We start from the raw sequence: 14,747 nt of genomic DNA, 5'->3' as shown, positions 1-14,747 counted from the left end.
GAGCCCTGCGTCTGCGGCTGGTGGGGGACGATGGCGGCACCCCCCAGTGAGTTCTCTCTGATCCTCTGCCTCTGCATAACACTGGGCAGCTGAGGGGCAGGGACGCCCCCCCACCGCGCATACAGCTGCTTCTCCCACGCTGAGCCGCTCTCCCCACCGGGACATCCATGTGGGGGGGGGGCTGACCCCTGTTCCTCCCATAGTCATGCAGCCCCTGCGTCCATTCTCTCCTATGGGTCTCACTTGAAAAGTAGTCTATAAAAAAGAAAACAAATACAAGGTTTAGATACACTTTAAGAGTGCTTGCAACTTTCCTCCAACTTACTATATGGCAGTGAGCCACTTCTCTAACCACAAGAATATGTTTCATGCTTATAGTCTTCCTGTGGTCACTTCCTCCTCATGTGTGGTCTAGTGTTTATAACATAGTGAGTTAGACAACCCAGCCTTAACACTGGCAGCACTCAGAATGGGTCCATATTATCAATGGATGTTCGTTCTCATCTTATTACTTCCAGGTACTTATTCCATCTCTCATGACCCTGCATTGTGAGCTTAGAAAACAGTGTGAGGCCATTACCATGTAGTTGCATTAACGTGAAGCGTTCCAAATGAGATGTAATGTTCTTAAAGTATATGTAAACTTTAACTGAATGACATTTCGTTTGCTAAAGAACTGCATATCAACAAATGCCATTTTTTATACACAATAATTTTTATGTTACCTTTTTTTCATTATTTGTTTTATCTCAGTGCTGCTGGTTTTATGCAACTTCTTTGCGGGCATGTCATATCTACATGTTGGCATTTCTCAAAAAAGGTTTCCTAATGGTCACAGCAGTAGAATGCGCATCATTACATACAATTGTAGTCTCCATTGGGAGGGTGTGTGACAACACAGGTACAGAGGAAGTAGATGAAAAGGAGCTTTTGGCAGGATCACCAGGCACTGTTTTAATAAAGATTGCTGATTTAAAAATATTAAAAATTACTTTTGAAATAACGAGCATGTTAAAACATTTAGTAGGATTAGTGATTAGGTATAGTGTACAGTGCCTTGAAAAAGTGTTCATACCCCTTGAAATTTTCCACATTTTGTCATCTTACAACCAAATACGTAAATGTATTTTATTGAGATTTTATGTGATAGACCAACACAAATTGACACATAATTGTGAAGTGGAAGGAATATGATAAATAGCTTTCAAAATTGTTTCCAAATAAATATCTGAAAAGAGTGCCATGCATTTGTATTCAACCCCCTGAGTCAATACTTTGTAGAACCACCTTTCACTGCAATTACATCTGCAAGTATTTTTGGGGAGGTCTCTACCAGCTTTGCTCATCTAGAGAGTGATATTTTTGCCCATTCTTCTTTGCAAAATAGCTCAAGCTCTGTCTGATTAAATGGAGAGCATCTGTGAACAGCAATTTTTAAATCTTGCAACAGATTCTCAATTGGATTTAGGTCTGGACTTTAACTGGTCCATTTTAACCCATGGATATGCTTTGATCTAAACCATTCCATTGTGGCTCTGGCTGTATGTTTAGGGTTGTTGTCCTGCTGGAAGGTGAACCTTCATCCCAGTCTCAAGTCTTTTGCAGATTCTACCATGTTTTCTTCTAAGATTGCTATGTATTTGGCTCCATTTATCTTCCCATCAACTCTGACCAGCTTCCCTGTCCCTGCTGAAGAAAAGCATCCCCACAACATGCTGTCACCACCATGTTTCACGGTGGGGATGGTGTGTTCAGGGTGATGTGCAGTGTTAGCTTTCCACCATAGCGTTTTGCTTTTAGGCCAAAAAGTTCAATTTTGGTCTCATCTGACCAGAGCACCTTCTTCCACATGTTTGCTGTGTCCCCCACATGGCTTCTCGCAAACTGTAAATGGAACTTCTTATGGCTTTCTTTCAACAATGGCTTTCTTCTTGCCACTCTTCCATAAAGGCCAGATTTATGGAGTGCACGACTAATAGTTGTCCGGTTGACAGATTCTCCCACCTGAGGTGTGGATCTCTGAAGCTCCTCCAGCGTTACCATGGGCCTTTTGGCTGTTTCTCTGATTAATGCTCTCCTTGCCCGGCCTGTCACTTTAGGTGGATGGCCATGTCTTGGTAGGTTTGCAGTTGTGCCATACTCTTTCCATTTTCGGATGATGGATTGAACAGTGCTCCGTGAGATGGTCAAACCTTGGGATATTTTTTATAACCTAACCCTGCTTTAAACTTCTCCACAACTTTATCGCTGACCTGTCTGGTGTGTTCTTTGGCCTTCATGATGCTGTTTGTTCACTAAGGTTCTCTAACAAACCTCTGAGGGCTTCACAGAACGGCTGTATTTATACTGAGATTTAATTATACATAGGTGGACTCCATTTACTAATTAGGTGACTTCTGAAGGCAATTGGTTCCACTAGATTTTAGTTAAGCGTATCAGAGTATAGGGGGGTGAATACAAATGCACGCCATGCTTTTCACATATTTATTTGTAAAAAAAATTGAAAACCATTTATCATTTTTCTTCCACTCCACAATTATGTGCCACTTTGTGTTGGTCTATCACATCACCAATAAAATAAATTTACGTTTTTGGTTGTAACATGACAAAATGTGGAAAAATGTAAGTGGTATGAATACTTTTTCAAGGCACTGTATAGTACCATTCCTATGGTTAACAAATGCATGCTTCTTTAAGGAATGCAAGATTTTTTAAGTAGCCACATTGTCTAATATATTTCACAGTAATGTATAGGTCCCTTTATAGAAGTTTTCTTAATGGTATATTCACCGTATAAATGTGATGAATGTGCTGAGCTTGAAGTGCAACATTTATCTCCAGAAAAAAAAAATATATGCACCTATTGGCATTTCATTCATTTCTATGCAATGCAGCTCAGACGCTCATAGGTCAATGTGAAAAAGTTGTGAGTAAAAATTTGCGCCAACATAAATTGTAGAAATTAACTATTTATGTGAAGCTGCCCCTTTAAGTGAATATACCACCTCCAAACAGATATATATATATTTACGTAAACGGAGCTGCAGTACAGGATGGAAAAATGTTCACATGTTGCAGATTTCTGTACCGAACCACAGCTCTTTCTGGGCACTTTTAAACCCCCCTCCTGCTCAGACCAATTTTCAGCTTTCAGCGCTGACGCACTTTGAATGACAATTGCGCGGTCATACAACACTGTACCCAAATTAAATTTTTATCATTTTTTTCCCACAAATAGAGCTTTCTTTTGGTTGTATTTAATCACAGCTGGGATTTTTATTATTTGCTAAACAAACAGATAAGGTGGCACTGATGGGGCAGATAAGGCGGTACTGATGGGCACAGATAAGGCGGCACTGATGGGCCCTGATGGGTGGCACGGATGGGTGGCACTGATAGGTACCACTGATAGGTGGCCACTGATGGGCAGCACTGATGGGCACTTATGGGCACTTATGGGCACTGGTAGGTGACACTGATGGGCACTGATAGGTGGCACTGATGTACAGCACTGTTGTTTAGGCACTGATTGTGGGCACTGATGGGTGGCACTGTGGGCACCGATAGGTGGCGCTGGTGGGCATTGGTAGGCGGCACTGCTGCCTATTGCTAGATGGCACAGGTGGGCACTGAGGATCTTTAGCAGCTTGCCGTGATCGGGACTGATGTCCCTCTCACGGCCGCCGGAGAACGGATTTTTTTTCCTCCTCACGCTGTTAACATCACATGATCAGCTGTCATTGGCTGACAGCTGATCATGTGGTAAGGGGTCGTGATCGACCCCTTATGCCCCGTACACACGGTCGGACTTTGTTCGGACATTCCGACAACAAAATCCTAGGATTTTTTCCAACGGATGTTGGCTCAAACTTGTCTTGCATACACACGGCCACACAAAGTTGTCGGAAAATCCGATCGTTCTAAACGCGGTGACGTAAAACACGTACGTCGGGACTATAAATGGGGCAGTGGCCAATAGCTTTCATCTCTTTATTTATTCTGAGCATGTGTGACACTTTGTGCGTCGGATTTGTGTACACACGATCGGAATTTCCGACAACGGATTTTGTTGTCGGAAAATTTTATATCCTGCTCTCAAACTTTGTGTGTCGGAAAATCCGATGGAAAATGTGTGATGGAGCCCACACACGGTCGGAATTTCCGACAACAAGGTCCTATCACACATTTTCCGTCTGAAAATCCGACCGTGTGTACGGGGCATTTCTCCGATTTGTGATCAGGCGAGTCTCATAGAGACTCCCCCCTCTGCAGGGGGCACGCAGGCCGCTTGTGCACGGGACAACGTCAATGGACGTAGTCCTGGCAAAGCAGGTCCGCACTGTAGCCGTCATTTGGCTATAGCGCGGATCTCAGGTGGTTAAGTATGAACAGGATACATAGAAAATAACTATTTTTTGTGTGCCCTTGCGAAGATTGGTGTTATTCTGATGCAGAAAACCACCGATCTCCAAACAAGTGTGAACAAGCCCTAAGGCTGGGTTCACATATATGCAGCTGCGGTTGAGTCCGGTGCGTTTCTGTTCACGGGTTCAGGTGCAAATTTTTCCCTGAATTCGCACTTGAACTGGATCCAAAAATGCACAGGACCCTTTTGAAAACTGCACTGTGGCCTCCCTGCACATGTGTTAACTGGCTCTATTGAAAGCCGGTCACATTCACATATTATGTGAATTGGGTGTGGTTAACCACTTCAGCCCGCGGAAGGTTTTACCCCCTTCCTGACCAGAGCACTTTTTACAATTTGGCACTGTGTCGCTTTAACTGCTAATTGCACGGTCATGCAATGTTGTACCCAAACGAAATTTGCGTCCTTTTTTTCCCACAAATAGAGCTTTCTTTTGATGGTATTTGATCACCTCTGCGGTTTTATTTTTTGCACTATAAACGGAAGAAGACCGAAAATTTTGAAAAAAAATGATATTTTCTACTTTTTGTTATAAAAAAAATCCAATAAACTCAATTTTAGTCATACATTTAGGCCATAATGTATTAAGCCACATGTCTTTGGTAAAAAAAAGTCAATAAGTGTATATTTATTGGTTTGCGCAAAAGTTATAGCGTCTACAAACTAGGGTACATTTTCTGGAATTTACACAGTTTTTAGTTTATGACTGCCTATGTCATTTCTTGAGGTGCTAAAATGGCAGGGCAGTACAACCCCCCTCCAAATGACCCCATTTTGGAAAGTAGACACCCCAAGGAAATTGCTGAGAGGCATTTGAGCCCATTGAATATTTTATTTTTTTGTCAAGTGATTGAATAATGACAAAAAAATATATATATATTTTACAAAAAGTTGTCACTAAATGATAAATTGCTCACACATGCCATGGTTATATGCGGAATTGCACCCCAAAATACATTTTGCTGCTTCTTCTGAGTACGGGGATACCTAGCCACGTACGGGGCCCCGAAAACCAAGCACCGCCTTCAGGATTTCTAAGGTCGTAAATTTTTGATTTCACTCCTCACTACCTATCACAGTTTTGAAGGCCATAAAATGCCCAGATGGCACAAAACCTCCCCAAATTACCCCATTTTGGAAAGTAGACACCCCAAGCTATTTGCTGAGAGGCATGTTGAGTCCATGGAATATTTTATATTTTGCCACAAGTTGCGGGAAAATGACAAACTTTTTTTTTTTTTTTTTGCACAAAGTTGTCACTATATGATATATTGCTCGAACATGCCATGGGCATATGTGGAATTACACCTCAAAATACATTCTGCTGCTCCTCCTGAGTACGGGGATATCACATGTGTGGGACTTTTTGGGAGCCTAGCTGCGTACGGGGCCCCGAAATCCAATCACCGTCTTCAGGATTTCTAAGGGCGTAAATTTTTTATTTCACTCCACACTACCTCACTACCTGAACTGTCCTAACATTTTATGCACAACATTTAGAAGCTTATGTCACACATCACCCACTCTTCTAACCACTTGAAGACAAAGCCCTTTCTGACACTTTTTGTTTACATGAAAAAATATTTTTTTTTGCAAGAAAATTACTTTGAATACCTACACATTATATATTTTTTTAAAGCAAAGGCCCTACAGATTAAAATGGTGGGTGTTTCATTTTTTTTTTTCACACAGTATTTGCGCAGCGATTTTTCAAACGCATTTTTTTGAGAAAAAACACACTTTTTTAATTTTAATGCACTAAAACACACTACATTGCCCAAAAGTTCAATGAAATAAAAAAGATGATCTTAGTACATGGATACCAAACACGACATGCTTTAAAATTACAAATGTGCAGTGGCGACAAACTACATACATTTTTAAAAGCCTTTAAAAGCCTTTACAGGTTACCACTTTAGATTTACAGAGGAGGTCTACTGCTAAAATTACTCGATCTGACCTTCGCGGTGATACCTCACATGCATGGTGCAATTGCTGTTTACATTTGATGCCAGACCGACGCTTGCGTTCGCCTTTGTTCGAAAGCAGGGGGGGGGATAGGGGTGCGCTTTTTTTTTCTTTTTTTTTTTTTGTTTTTTTATCTTGTTTTTCCTTTCATTTTTATTTTTTTTTATTTTTATTGTTATCTCAGGGAATGTAAATATCCCCTATGATAGCAATAGATAGTGACAGGTACTCTTTTTTGAAAAAATTGGGGTCTATTAGACCCTAGATCTCTCCTCTGCCCTCAAAGCATCTGACCACACCAAGATCGGTGTGATAAAATGCTTTCCCAATTTCCCAATGGCGCTGTTTACATCCCAAGAAATCTAAGTCATGAAACACTCATAGCTTCCGTTTTTTTTTAGGCCATAGAGAAGACTGGAGCCATTCTGGTCTCTGATCAACTCTATGGTCAGCTGGCCGAATCACCGGCTGCATTCTCAGGTATACTGTTGGGACAGGAGAGCCAGAGAAAACCATGGAAGATGGTCGGAGGTGGGGAGGACATTCCCTCCCACTGCTTGTAAAAGCAGTCTAGAGGCTAATTAGCTGCTAGGATTGCTTTTACATGAAAGCCGACCACTAGATGAAAAGAATGATACCAAGATGATACCTAAACCTGCAGGCATCATTCTGGTATAACCACTCAAAGTCCAGCAACATACCAGTACGTTGCTGGTCCTTGTTGGGCATATATTGTAATCTTTTTTTTTCATGCAGCCTGTGGGCTGAACGAAAAAAAGAGATTGATCGGTGGGTATGCCCACCATTAGAAAAAGAAGTGGGAGGTAATGTTGTCCTATTAGACAACAAAAAGTATAGAACAATGTGTCGGAATATATTGGATAATAAAGAATGGTACAAAAAAATTCATACCACACATATCACAAAATCCAATCAAGCCTTTTATAGTTTAATTGATCGGAAGGGCACAATTAACAAAGATCTATATGACTTCTATATGACTTGATTAGAGTCAAACATCCTCGAACCCCCACTTTTTACAGTCTCCCGATAATTCATAAAAAATCTACTACCATCACAGGACGACCAATCGTCTCTGGTAACGGGGGAATCTCTGAAAATCTAAGCAGGCTTATTGACTCGTATCTTTAAGCGTTTGTGGTAGCATTGCCTTCCTTTACAAAGGACACCATTCATTTTCTACAGATGATAAATGAGTTAAAAATTCCTCAAAACTCAATCCTAGTCACAAGCGATGTTGAAGCCCTATATTGTTCGATCCCACATGGGAAAGGACTCCAAGCGATCGACAATGTATTACAACAAGGGTCAAGATGCAACAGGGATCTGAATGACTTCATCCTGAAAGGTCTAGACCATATTCTCAATAACAACTATTTCTGTTTCGATGGATCTCACTACCTCCAGGTGCAGGGTGTGGCGATGGGGACGTGCTGCGCCCCATCCTACTCCAACCTGTACCTGGGGGAGTGGGAGCGATCACTCTGCAGTGACAAGAGTCTCGTGATGTACTTGGGCCATGTCATTACGTGGCTCAGGTACATCGACAACATCTTCGTCATCTGGGAAGGTTCTGAAAAAACATTGCTTCAGTTTTTCAACCAGATAAATACAAACAGTTTGAATCTAAAATTACTATGAATCACAATGTTAAGTCTGTGACTTTTCTAGAAGTAAAAATTGACTGTGATACACAAGGAAATTTAACCAGTACATTGTACAGAAAAAGCACAGCAGGAAATACCGTCTTGCACGCAGATAGTTTCCATCCTACCCCTCAAAAAAATTCCATACCGTATGGACAGTATGTTCGTTTGAGAAGAAACTGCTCTGACGATACACTTTTTGAAATTGAGGCTGCCAAGCTTCAGAAGCGATTACTTGACAGGGGCTACAGTCGCTGTTGTTTGAAAAAAGCTTACAATCGAACCATCTCCCAGACTCGAGAAACATTGTTATTTAGACCACAAGCGAGAAGAAGGAAAGAAGCAGATCCTTCACGTATTATTATACGATACTCACGACAACATCAGCAAAATCGTAACATCATTACCAAACACTGGTCCATTCTTACAGATGATGACAAGGTAAGGCACTTTGTGTCCCGGTTCCCTCTATCACTTTTAAATGTGCTGCATCCCTCAAAGATGAGTTGGTTAAAAGCAAATACCGAAAATCAAGTAAAAAACACTGCTCGATTTATGGCACTTTCCCTTGCGGACATTGTGCTCACTGTCCGTGGATAAGAAAAGAAAAAGTATTTACGCTTCCTAATGGTCAGGTTTTTAAACCTAAACACTTCGTAAACTGTCAGACTCCCGCAGTGGTATACTTGATGACCTGCGAATGTGGTGCATTTTACGTAGGCAAAACTAGGCAAAAATTTTGGTGCTGAACATCGAAACATGTCTACAGCATGGAAATAGGCAACATCTATCTCCCCTTGGGAAGGCACGTGGTTGCGCAACACAATTATAGGATGCCCAAAATTACCTTCGCTGCCTTAGACCAGATTCATATTCCAGGAAGAGGCGGCGATTGGAACAAAAGGCTTCTTCAAATTGAGCAAAAATGGATCTATAGATTGGGGGCAACTTCCTACCCAGGTTTAAACGAGTCTATTTCATATACTCCTTTTCTCAAGGGCTTCAGCTCGGGGAGAACTAACTAGAGAGACATAGCTATGGTAAAAAGTGGGAAAAACTATGAAGGTACGAAAACATGCCCTCTCCTTTACCTTGAACATTATATATAATTTATCGCTTGATGTTCCACTGATGGCAGTCAGTGACACTCGAATCTTTTCCTCTAGACAATATCCGCCGTCTAAAGATTATTCGGCGTGATATGGGGAGGAGAAAAGATTAAAACAATTAGACATACACACTTATGTCTATAGTATGGCAATGCACTATTGTAATATTTTCATACATTCTTTGATACTTATGAATATCTATTTACTCTGTCTCTCTGGTGGTTTTCCCTTTTGACACTTCCCCACAGCCCCTCCCCTCGGAGGGATGGTTTGTGGGGCTATTTCAGGCACCTGTCAGCAATCATGGACTAATTCAGGTAGTATATATAGGGACACCCTCTGTTGGAATCACTTAGTTGATCCCCCGACAGGGTTTGAGAGCAACAAATCCAACAGGTAAGAACATATGGCAATTGAGAGCTTTGCTGCACCACTGTCAGTTCATTTTTAAGATCTTTCCATCATTGATTTGATATCTTTTCATGTCTATTTAAGGTCAGCTATGCACAGCTTTTTGATTCTGGCTATCAGACACTGTGCATTCACCTGGGGAACTTTACAGATACCCATACCTTTCACCGCAGTTACTAGGTGAGCTTGTTTTTTCAGTCTCATTTCATTTATTTACTTATTTATATTTTTTTAATGTTAAAGATTTTGTAATGACTGAGGGGCTGTATTGGTTCCCTCACAGCCTCAATTCCTCATTTATTGTAGACTTTTTCTTTTCTTTCTTCACCCACTTTCTCTGCACTAACTTTGTGCAGATATTCACACACTGCAACTATAAGTTTTATATGCTACCACCACTTTACCATTATTATTACCCTTTAGAGGTATTCACTTCTTTTCTTTATTTGATTCACTGATAGTCTTTTTCCACCATCACTTCACGATTTTGTTTTTACCTCACTCCCCTAAGTGGTGTCCACTTTATGTTTGTCTTTTTCTTTTGTCGTTGTGCGCTTTTTTCACGGTCACGTCAGCAATCCTCATTGGAGCAGAGGATTTATTTTTAATATATTTTTTGCTTTTTTCACTTCTCATAATCTCTCCCCCTCTTTTTGAAGGGCATAATTACATATTGCACTTTTTTCCTCACATCCTTGTATGTTACACTCATCACAATCCCTAGTTTGCATTAAGTTAGTACATGTTCTATTTTTATAGCATTCAAAACCTCTAGTTATATATTACATTAATATACACTTTTTAGTACCCAATATCTATTGTCCCATGCTCTCTACATCTATACGGTGTATACTTCAGTCAGTATATCAACATAACTCTATATACTTTGAATTAAATTTTATTTTGTGGACTAAACAGTGAATATACTATTTTATGATGAACTTTCAGGTGCTCTGGTCCCTCTGCTGCATCCTCCGTTTGTGGTCACTCGATCTGTGACCATTCGTAAGCCCCACGGGTCGGTCTTGCCTCCTTCTGGGGTGCAGTTTGGGACGATTATTTAATGGAGTCCAGGACCACAAGTGGGGAATTTTTCTGTTCTTTTCTACGTTTTTAAAGAAGTCTCGGGATAAACAAGCTCACATGGTATTGAGGGTAAATATTAGTGATCATCATGAATCTTATAGAGTAAACACCGGTATATCAAATAATTTATGTATAAAACTGTTTATCACCCCTTTTGATGCCCCTGCAGAGCTTTAAGGACCCCCTGAGAAAGACCACGACCCTACAAGGTTGAAATGCATTGGGGTCTTCTCTAAATACTGGCAAGCATCAATATAGCTACAACCTTACAGGAAGTAGCTGCATGCATACTCCCTGTAATCTATTGTGTAATAACCTATTGTTCGATTTGTATATTTATCCAGCATGTCTCTTTCTTTGTAAAACCGGAGCTCATGTTTTTAAGCCTTGTACTTTCTAAAATCTTGTTCGGAGTATTTTGTTAATAAAAATTATTTACTTTTTATAAAAACCTCTACATTCTTTCAGTGACTGCTGCTAAAAAAACCCCAATGGGGAACCTCCCACTTCTTTTTGATAACATTTACTACGGGGTGTGCAGCCACATCCGACTCTTTTAAAGTGTCAGGCCATGCTCGAGTTTTTGCCCACCATTAGAATACCTCCCTTCATCCACCCACTTCTAATGATGGGCATACATGCACCATTTATATATGACGAAGCATGAGGGTATCCACCCCCAAAATTTAGGAGCAAATCGCTCCTCTGCCCCTGCTGCCCCCATGCTTCGGCATAACAGGTTCCAGGTTCGGGTCTCTCAAAATGCGATGGCATCTTGGGAGACCCTGTGAAAGTGTGCCTAGTCTGTGCAATGCTGTACCCTACGCTAAAACTCAACTAGTGTATGGTAGCGCTCAAAACATTCACCAATGCAAAGACCAGGATTGTCAGGACAGGAGGAACAATAATAGCGGGTGTCACGCCTATATCCGCGCTTTCTACAGACACAGCATTTTCTTTGGGGGGGGCTCGTTGGGTAGAGGTACTCGGGAGGACATAAGGAAAATGCCTCTCATGCAGCCGGCTTACTGCATTTGGTTGGGGAAGGTGAGGTGGAGCACCGTCTGGAAACAGAAGGGCTCTGACGATCTCTTCCTGGAATTTAAGGAAGGATCCAGTCTGTCCTTAAGCTCTGTATAGCACATGAGCGTTCAGCAAAGCAAATTGAAATAAGTATACAGACATTTTTTTATACCAGCGTCTGGCCTTACGGGCAACTAGGTACGGCGCCAACAACTGGTCGTTGAGGTCCACCCCTCCCATATTTTGGTTATATTCGTGGACACAGAGGGGTTTCTCCACAACACCAGTCGCCGTAGTAATTTGGACTGTCGTGTCTGCATGAAGGGAGGTAAGAAAGAAAACATTCGTATTATCACTCCACTTCACAGCAAGCAAGCTATTACACTTTAAGCAGGCTCCCTCCCCCCCCAGCCTAAGAAGGGGAATCTACAAGCCGCTGGGGAAAGCCCTAGCGATTAGATCGCACGGTACCACATGCTCCAATCTGATGATCAAACAAGTGACTAAAAAGTGGCACGCTCGTGTAAAAATTGTCCACGTACAAGTGGTACCCCTTTCCGAATAAGGGTGACACCAAGTCCCACACAATCTTGCCAGCGCTTCCTATGTAGTCAGGGCAGTTTTTCGGCTCTACGTGACTATCTCTTCCCTCGTAAACCATAAAACTACATGTATAGCCTGTGGCCCTGTCACAGAGCCTTTACATCTTGACCCCGTATCTGGCACGCTTGCTGGGAAGGTACTGTTTGAATGACAAGTGGCCAGAAAACGTAATCAGGGACTCATCAACGCAGACAACTTGATGGGGAGTAAACAAGTCTGCAAAACGTTGGTTGAAGTGGTTTACGAGGGGCTGAATTTTGTAGAGCCGATCGTATCCAGGGTCTCCACGAGGACGACAGAGTTCATTGTTGTTGAAGTGCATGAACCGCGAAATCTGCTCGTGTCGTGCCTTGGCCATGGAAGCAGGGAACACGGCATATAGTGAATTGGGTCAGTGGACCAATATGACCGCAACTCACTCCTTTTGGTTATGCCCATGTTGAGGGAAAGGCCCAGAAAGATCTTAAATTCGGAAACCGTAATTGGTTTCCAATCTCTGGCAAGGGAAGACTGGGGAATAGTGGCGATGTGTTGACCAGCGTACAAATTGCTTTGGTCCACAATAGATCTATAGAGATCTTCGGTGAAAAGCAGCGAATAAAAATCAAGTGATGTAAAATCAACTGTTGTTAAAATCACCTGAATGCCGTGTTGGCCAGTGAGTGGCAGAAGTGGTGGGTTCCCAATTAGGATTGGCGAATGCAGCAGGAAGGGCAGTATGGGCACGACGGGCCTGGGTTCGTCTTCTTGATGGCAGCGGGACACTACTTGTGCTTGCCACCTCGCCAGCTTGAACTGCACTTATGGGACTCGCCACGTCACCAAGTGTTACTGCAGTGCTGGATGTACGACCAGGGTGTGCTAGGCCGCTGGTGCTTGCCAGTTCACCAGAAGGAATAGCGGCACTAGTACTTCTCTGCTCCATATGAGAGCCCTGCGGTTCTTGTACCGCAGCAGCAGAAGAAGAAGATTGGGGTCTGGTACGCCTGGCCTTGGAAGGGACCACAACTCTGTCGTCAGAGCTATCTGTCATGGAGCCGCTGCTGTCTACAGGTTCGTATTCTGAGCCTGAATCTGACAGATGAGTGACCTCCTCTTCACTATCTGTCATGCTCAAAAACGTGTAGGCCTCTTCACTTGTGTACCTTCGATTTGCCATTTTGGGCTTTAAATTTAGTGGTACACTAGTGAGACTCACAGGTAAAAAAGCTCCTGACTGTTAGCGATTGTATCAAAACGCTACCAAAAAACTGTTAGCAATCGCAGGGATCAGGCCTGACTCTGTGAACGCTGCAGTTATGTGTTTTGTAAGTGACAGTGATTGATCGATACTGCACTTGGGTGGGCTGGGCTGGGTCGGGCGGAGGGGCAAAATGCAGGTGCTAGCAGGTATCTGGGCTGATCCCGCTAACACTGCATTTTTGGGGACCCTAAACTGCTGGGGACGCTAGTATAGATCTGATCAGATCAGATATTGATCCGTTCAGATACTATACCACTAAGGGAGGTGTATGCTGCGTGCGTGGATGTTAGCGGTACTGGCACTAACCTGACGCTGCCTGGGGCGATGCAGACACTATCTGACCCTAAAACCTAACTTATATCACCCGCCGGGTGATTAGGGGGTTAAACTTTATTAGGTAATAAACGGCGGGTGCCCTGACACTATAAAAAACTGACTAACCAGCGTTACCTGTAACAGTTATACGGTGGTCACTGGTGAAAGAGTTAACTAGGGGGCAATCAGGGGGTTAAAACCTTTACTAGGTAGTATATGGGGGTACCTGACGCTATAAACACCTGACGGTGAACCTAAGTACTTACCTGCCTAACTAAACGATCGCTTAGTGACACTGGGGACGGGGGGTGATCAAGGGGTTAAAACTTTATTGGGGGGGTTAGGGGGGTACCCTAGACCTAAAGGGGCCTACCACTAACTGCCCTACCACTTATAACTGTCACAAAATGACACCAATGCAATAATCAGGAAAAAATTGCTATTGGTGTCCCTGTGACAGGGGGTACAGGGGGGTGATCGGGGGGTGATTTGTGTGCCTAGAGTGTTCTACTGTAAGTGTAGTGTTTGGTGCAAACTTACTTGATGTCTTCTCTCCTCAGAAGCCGGAACAAAAATGCTTCATGAGGAGCGATGAGATCACTTCCTCTGCTGCTGTTTACATTACAGCAGCAGAGGAAGATTCTCATTTGCCAGGAGCAATCGTGAAGGGGTTGCCATGAATTAGTGGCCTAGCCCTCACCTCGGATCGCTCCTGACGGTAATCCGACCGCCGCAGGCCCCGGGGGGGGGTCTGTCCGCATAGTTGCCAACAGTCCCGATTTTCCCGGGACAAACCCGAATTTGGGACCCTCGTCCCGATTTAGGACTGTCCCGATAATTTTCCCGGGGTTTTGAGTTTGTCTCGAGAAAATCGGGAATGTTTTTGATAAAAAACG

The 14,747-nt window shown here is 42.7% G+C and overlaps 1 protein-coding gene across 3 annotated transcripts in view; it reads left to right on the top strand.

The window, feature by feature from the left end:
- The first annotated feature begins 403 nt into the window (after positions 1 to 403).
- Positions 404 to 14,747, top strand: part of LOC141132642 (uncharacterized) — a 155,028-nt gene continuing 140,684 nt past the window's right edge. For all 3 annotated transcript variants that reach the window (XM_073621261.1, XM_073621259.1, XM_073621260.1), the window contains exon 1: positions 404 to 518. In XM_073621261.1, coding sequence (XP_073477362.1) covers positions 470 to 518 — 49 coding nt within the window. In that variant the 5' untranslated portion in view covers positions 404 to 469. The remainder of the gene's footprint in view (positions 519 to 14,747) is intronic.

This window comes from Aquarana catesbeiana, linkage group LG03 (genome assembly GCF_042186555.1).
Source record: "Aquarana catesbeiana isolate 2022-GZ linkage group LG03, ASM4218655v1, whole genome shotgun sequence".
Lineage (NCBI taxonomy): Eukaryota > Metazoa > Chordata > Amphibia > Anura > Ranidae > Aquarana > Aquarana catesbeiana.
This window is presented reverse-complemented; position numbering and strand designations above follow the sequence as displayed.